Source organism: Sander lucioperca, chromosome 15, assembly GCF_008315115.2.
Source record: "Sander lucioperca isolate FBNREF2018 chromosome 15, SLUC_FBN_1.2, whole genome shotgun sequence".
NCBI lineage: Eukaryota > Metazoa > Chordata > Actinopteri > Perciformes > Percidae > Sander > Sander lucioperca.
Window position 1 is genome coordinate 27280924 of NC_050187.1, and position 7462 is coordinate 27288385.

General features: G+C 39.0%; 1 protein-coding gene across 3 annotated transcripts in view; it reads right to left on the reverse strand.

Moving 5' to 3' along the window:
* Window positions 1-656: 656 nt before the first annotated feature.
* LOC116061635 (bcl-2-like protein 11) overlaps window positions 657-7462 on the reverse strand; it is a 29091-nt gene continuing 22285 nt past the window's right edge. For all 3 annotated transcript variants that reach the window (XM_031315942.2, XM_031315941.2, XM_031315940.2), the window contains one exon: window positions 657-3542. In XM_031315942.2, coding sequence (XP_031171802.1) covers window positions 3512-3542 — 31 coding nt within the window. In that variant the 3' untranslated portion in view covers window positions 657-3511. The remainder of the gene's footprint in view (window positions 3543-7462) is intronic.

Here is a 7462-nt window from a genome sequence, read left to right on the forward strand (position 1 = left end):
GACGGTAATTCATCTTTCGGTTTCCTTCCTGCCATGCTCTCCTCTCACACTCCAGCTGTAATACAGTACTTCAAAATGAGGTCTTAGGTTTCACATGGCACAATATCAGAAATCAAAATGCAGTCACAGCGGAGGAAAAGCAAAGTGGATAACTTTGGCACACAGGAAGATGAGCCTGAGACATGTGCATTTCCAGGAAGACAGGATTAGGATGAGGAAGAAACAGAAAAAAGTCTTGATTCAGTGTGGTGTGTAAAAACAAATGTCAACAAGCTACAGTAACAGAAAAGACAGCCTCATTGTTTGAAAATGAAACTTTGTGGCGGAACCACTAATTTAACACTATTAAAACATGAGATTAAACAGATGTGAGAGTTGCTGAAATGAGAGTTTAAGGATGATGACAGCCAGGATCACACTTTATCTGATTTGCATTCGTGTTGACACAGCTGTGCAAACATCAGCATGACTCAAAAACAGACTCAGATGAAATCAAGTGTATTACAACCAACTTCTGTTGCTGCTCTGAATTGCTGTCGAATAACCTCACAGGGAGCGAGCAACAGTGAACTAATTTGTTTTAGAAGATTAAATTCAACACATGTAACACACATAACAACACATTATATGCAATGCTGCTAACACTCACTTGAAACAGACAAACTTCCATTGAAGATTAAAGCTTTAAATGTGAGTGCGGTCATTATTATATTCAGATCTCAGTCAAACAGCTTTTCTGACACTGATTGAACAAACTTGGCAAAGCCACACATAGATTTTTGCTTAATCGGAAGTGTTTTGAAATAGTATGTTTTGGTTTTAAAAGAAAGAAGGCTTCAATGATGACAATTAACTGATTGGTTTGGCAATGGCGTTTAAACCTTTGCAAGCTATTCGGCTGTAATATAGTTGTTCCGGTTCAGTTTTAATCAGTTGTAAGTGGTAACATGCATTTTAGTAAGCCAAGACCTAAAACATACAAAAAGAATAGCTTCTTTTGCTGGTTCCTCACATGACAACCGAACCAATATGTTTTAATAAGCCTAAAGATTTCAAAGATAAGAATAAATTGACCTTATCTGAAGCCTGCATAACCACTGTTTGATATCTTACTGTTGGCTAACTAGTCAGTGACAAACCCCTCTTTGACTCTGCATTATTCCGTGTTTGGTTGTCATCCAAAAATCTGTTCTGTGTTTAATGACCTGACAGGCATGATGAGACTTGGCCAGGTCTGAATCACTGGGCTAATAAACGGATAACCTTGTCAACAAACCAATACTTGCCAACTACATTCAGTCTGTGTTGCTAATGTTAAATCCAGAGGCTGAAACAAAAAACAGTGACAGACCACTCACTGTATTGCAGGAAATTGCTTTAAATATTAAAACAATGCAAACAGAACAATAGTAAACAAGACAGCAGGAAATGACACTGTTTAATGGTTTAAATGATTGACATGATTCCATTATTTATTTTGTTCATTATCTTGCTCTTGAGTTCCACTCACTAACCGGGCAGCTTAGTAACATATTAGTTACAAATCATAGTATTGTAAGAATGCTGAAGCATTCTGCTCCTGCTGTTGTGTAAACTCTTTGTTTTAATGCTGAAAACAATCAGAGCAAAGAGGGAATGGATTTACAGGATGACTGTAGAAAATATAAAGTAGTACGCTTTATGTTATTTATAGCCATCCTGTAAATCCATGTATACTGACTGTATTTGGTGATAAAAATGATTATAAAAATGCTTGGTTATCTCATGTTAGATTTTAAATCAATAGGGAGGAAGTGACGTGTCTTCACCATTCAACCTGGCTCTAGGGGTTACAGAAACACACAGGTTCTTTCAGTACAGAGGGAGGATGGTATCATTTGGTAAAGTTGGTACAGTATCATCTTACGAGTATCAATGCTTGAGGTTTTGTTTGTGTAAAACTGATCAATGCGGAGGTTAAAATCTGTCTGGGCAGGTTCAGTAAATTGTAAAATTTTAAAGTAGTCATGAAATACATAGATAAAACATTAATTTTGCAATTCCAAGATAAGAAATGTCTATAGATGTTTAGAAAACTAGTGGAAATTTCAAAGAACTGCGTTCTCACTTTTTTAAACTGCAGGATTGGTGCATCGATTGAAAGTACCTTTGAAGAGATCATAATCCTGATTACAGATTACCTGATTACATATTAGCCAACCGGTGGGAGGAGCTACTGTTACTTAAACTTGACCCAGGGTATTGAAATATGACACACAAAACAAAATGGACACTTTGCTCATGAATGCAAACAAACGCAGTATTAAACTGTATTCGGACAGGATTGATTTCTTTAGGGAAAGTTGGGTAATTTAATTACTTGTTTGTGCTCGTCAGTCCAGAGTGCATTGTTTCCCCTACCACGTGTTGGTACAAACAGTACAAAATACTTGTGTCTGCGAGCAACGATCTGCTTTTCTTGATGATGACTTTCCCTCAAAACATTCCACTCTTTTACAATCCAAATGCTGTACTGCCACCCAGAACAAGGTGTTTTGTTGCTGAGGACAACAGCAACTTTTTTATTACCCACCTCACCTCTCCCTGAAATAGTAATCATGTCATGACATTTGATGATCTCTTACGTCGATTCCAGTGTCATTTAGTTCTCAAATTATCAGGATAAAATTAATTTCTGTGGCTGGAAACCCTGGTGTACAGTGGACTCTTATTAACTTACTATGTAGACATAAGCAGACATGTAACTCATGGTAACAAAGTGTTAAATGACACAGTAGTTTAGATAAAAATGGTGGATAAAAATGATTACTTTGGGCCAGTTGGTTCCCACACAAATCAGTCTGCTGCATGTTGGATCGTGACAAGACAGGAGTGCAAGATCATTTTTCTCTGTCTGAAACCATCAGAGGGAAAAGATGGGGGGAAATCTGCAGACTGGTCCCACATTTAACAATCCTGGGTCTGCAGAGTTGATCACACGAGGAATTCATAATCTCTGTACAATAAAAACACCTTAAAAGAAGCTAAAAAAGTAAATAGGAAACTGTACAAGGCACATTTGAATTTCCACAGGCGTCATTTTGCACAGAGGCATATTTAGGTGACATGACCACCTCTGCGCTGGAAAGAAGTGCAAATTCCCGGCTCTTTGGTAGCATTGCAAAGGCTCAGAGACCGTGAAGGAGCAGAGGTGAAAAAACACAAATCCAGGCATTTCAGAGCTCCTCAAAGGTGTCAACAAATTATCTCCATCGAAATTAAGATAAACAGGGTCCAAAGTCTCCTTCCACCACTGGAAAAAAAATCAGGTCCCCAAAAAACAACAAGGATTCAATACAGATACATTATTACGCTACTTCTGCTGGGTTTTCCAAAGGCTAAACCTGAGAGTTGTCCTGGCTGTTTGTACTGCCTTGCAAGTAGATTATTCGTCCAATCAGGAGGATCAGAAGGCCCACGCAGAGCAGCACGGTGGGCTCCTGGTGGATGTGTGGCAGCGGGTTCGGATGGATCACAACCCGTCTATGTCTGCCTGCCACCCCCTGGAATGAAAAGAGGACAGAGAGGAGATTGGATGTTACAGTATCAGCAGATAGGTAAAGATAATCATCTTTAACTACGATGAGCTACAGTAGTTTAAATGGATCGTTCGCTAAATCGCACCCCACTTAGTTACTGTGCTACAACTGTCAAACTTTCCACTCTCGCACGACATACTGTAAGTACTTTACAGTGATAACGTTTTGAAACAACACAAATAAGACAAAAGCAGCTTCTTGTTTCCAGCCTGCAATGAATCAACGGTTGCTGGCTGAAATGACAACTGTCGCTAGCAGTTTTTATCATCTGTAGCTAGGCAGCTAAATAAGCCAACGCTGAAAACGTCAATGACATTAAAACTTTTTAATTTTGTCTGCATCCTGTTGATGATCTATGTAGAAGTCATGCAAATAAAGAAACTGCACTGTTTGTGTATTGCAGAGTAGAGCTACTTTTTTTTTTTTTTAAAGATTACTTTTTGGGCATTTTTAGGCCTTTATTGACAGGACAGCACAGAGATGTAATGACATGCAGCAAAAGGCCACAGGTCGGAATTGAACCCACAGCCGCTGTGTTGAGGACTAAGCCTTTGTACATGGGGTGCATGCTCAACGAGGTGAGCTACCCAGGCAACCCAGTAGAGTTGCTTAATCCTAGTATTAGAAATATTATGAGGAAAAATGTAATATCAGTCTTATTTCATGTATTTCCGTGTTTGCCTGCTTAACTTGCACACATAGTCCACGAGCAGGAGGTAAGATTTGTGTTTTGTTGTTTGTATTTTGAAACAGTATATAAGAGAAAAGAGATTTTAGGATCGGGACTAAACAATGCGTTTGGCAAACATAACGCTATCTCAGATAATTCATTTGGCTGGGGTTGTTTGAGGGTAATCTTCCCCAAGAATTGATGTGGTTAATGGTTAAACAAATTACATTATTGTAAGTTGAACATTTAATGAAAAAAAAGTGTGAAAACAGCATGTCCAGTTCATGAAGTTATAGTATATGTCCAACTGAATCATTTGCATTGGCTTTTGCTTAGTGTGCTCTCATTTCACAAAATGTTTGTGTTGAGTGTGTTGCGATGTGCATCAAATGTTCAGGTGAACACCTTGGAATCCTGTGATGATTTCAAATCCAAGAGACACATAGGCATACTGTATGTTTACATCCACAGGAAACAAGTTAGAACAGTTCTCTACATCCTGCCACAACCCCCTCTACTCTGTCCGTCTACAGATGTGATTTCCTTACATCAGTGTGTGTATGAATGCATAAGTGCAATGTGTGTTTATGGGTTTGAATTTGTCTGAAGGCTTCCAATCTTTTATTTTTTTGTCCAGTTACAACATGTACATACATAACTCTAACCCTTGACTGTCCACTTTGCATTTCCCATAATGCAACTATCAAATTCAGATTCCAGATCCAAATATTTAGAGTCTCAAGCAAGAAAACCCTGAATACGTCATAAGTTTTTATTAGGCCTCTAATAGTCCGTTGACACTGGAGGCTTCAACTGTCTTTCCTGTCTCTCGCTATTTTGAACATCTCTCTGCAGTCATTCCGACACACTTGGCACACTGTGGACTGAAACAGGTGTTTCGCTTCAGCAGCAGCAGCTTCTCACAAATAAGGGATCTGCCTGGTCGACGTTTAGCCGGGAAGCTTCCTCCTTAAACAAGCACTCTCCAGAAACAACTAGTTTCCTGTTGTTGAGGAAAGGTAGGTGGGGATCTCCACAATGAATGACTTAAAGTAAGTATCTGGTAACTTCGCTTACACCAACACACACCTCTATAGTAGGGGAACCTGAAATATGTTGCTGATATTTCGAGGCATTGCACGAGTTACTTACCATAATTTCGAAGTAAAACATAGGATTCACTGAGAATTCTTAAATGAATGAACTTATGGTAAAAGCACAAAAACAGCTCTTAGCAGCCGACAGTAGGCTGTGGTTGCACTACGCAGCGCTCAGGTATGAAATCTTGGAGGTGTCTGAATGTGAAGCAGAGTTGTGGTTAAAAAATCCACCCTAAGCTATTATTGCTCTAATAAATAAAGGTTTAAAAGGGAAACCTTGCACTCTAACTGAACCATTTCCAAGAATAGCTATGGCATTTACAAGAGTAGGAATCAGGTTTTCCACTGGAAGATAGATGTCCTGTTTTGGCATGAAGCCCGTTAAATACAGCCCAGCCGGATGGACTTTACAAAACCATCCAGACATCGACTGGCACAGAATAAGCCTTCTGCCCCAGGGCAAGACTGTACTCTGAAAAACAAGATCTTAACGGACAAGAGCAAGAGAGAAATTTCAAAGCTGTGTGGTTTGATCCGAAAAGCAAGCCAAAACCCACAGAAACCCCTAATGCCAGTGGAGGAAACAGGTGAGGGGAAGAGTAGTTAACGCTGTGTTGAATCAGTCTGCTTATAATTCTGCTTCTGACTGTGACCAAGTCAAACAAACTATCAGAGGTGACCAAAGAGCTGCCGGAATACTGATTTAAACAAGACGTGACCGCAATTTCCTGTACAGAACCAGTTTAACAAGCCTGATAGATTCATGGAATCAATTGTAGAAGACGCATCCAAAGAAACAACCTGAATACAACCAATCACGTTTATTTTGAATCTCCCTGAGATAGAAGCACAGTTCTTTTCTACTTCAACTACAAACTTCAAACTAAATGGAGGAAAAGCTGACCGTTGTGATCAATGGCCTCCCGATTCTCTGTGATATAAATGAAAAACGACGTGAAACACATCGCTCAGGAAATGAAACATTTTGTCATGAGCCGGTGTAGTGGCAACAGGAGAGAATAACTTAATCAGATCTGAGTATGTAAATTGCATGCTCAAGCCCATATGTTTAAACAGGAGGTACATCTCAATCATTATTATTCCCAGACATGTTGGTAACTACCAGGCTATTTTTGCTGGAAACCATTTTCTTACCATATGTTGTTGGCTACACCAATCATGAAAATATTTATTAGCTGCACTATCTGTCGGACGTTGGGTCTTTCCACCACTCAGAGTGTGAAATATTTTAATAAGTTATTGGATGGATTGCTATAAACTTTGGTTCAGACATTCATGGTCCTCAGAGGATGAACTGTAATAACTTTGGTGATCCCTTTTCTTTTCATCTAGTGGCATCATCAGGTTAACATTTAATGTGTCCAATACTTTGTTTTGTGCTTTCCGCAAATGTTAGCATGTTATCAAACTAAACTAAAATGGTTAACATAGTGAACAGTACACCTGCTAAACATCAGCATGTTAGCATTTAGTTCAAAGCATCGCTGTGCCTAAGTGCAGCTTTACAGAGACGCTGGTGTGGCTGTAAACTCTTAGTCTCATTTTAATTAAATCCACCATGAAAGAAGAAAACTGGACTGCTTAATTTTTTTTGGAAAAAAGGCACAAGTCTCCATAAACACATCTGGAAAAACACTTTATTCTGACATGACATGGGGTACATCTTTCTTCTTTTATGGGATTTTTTCCCCCAGTAGTCATCACATTATGAACTTTCTAACTTTAAATCAACATACATTGAGACAGCAGTGGAGAAGGCACTTACTACACTGCAGCTAAATCTGAGCCTTGATTTCCCCAAATGTCATCAAGGAACTGTTGTGTCTGGCAGAGCAAACTCTCCAAACATGAATCTTTTTGAAAATTTGCTTTCACCTCCACAACATGGACTTTTGACATCGTAAATCAAGACCAGTGTGGGTGTAGAAGCTAAAGTGAACAGTCATTAGTTCAGCCCATCTTTTCATTTGACACCACACAACCTCAAAAGTTTGTCGTTCGACAACACATATTAGAGCTTCACCTTTGAGTATAAAGTTGCAGTGGATTTTCAACTGAAGAGCAACTTTTGTAAAAGCAGTAAAAGGTTGATT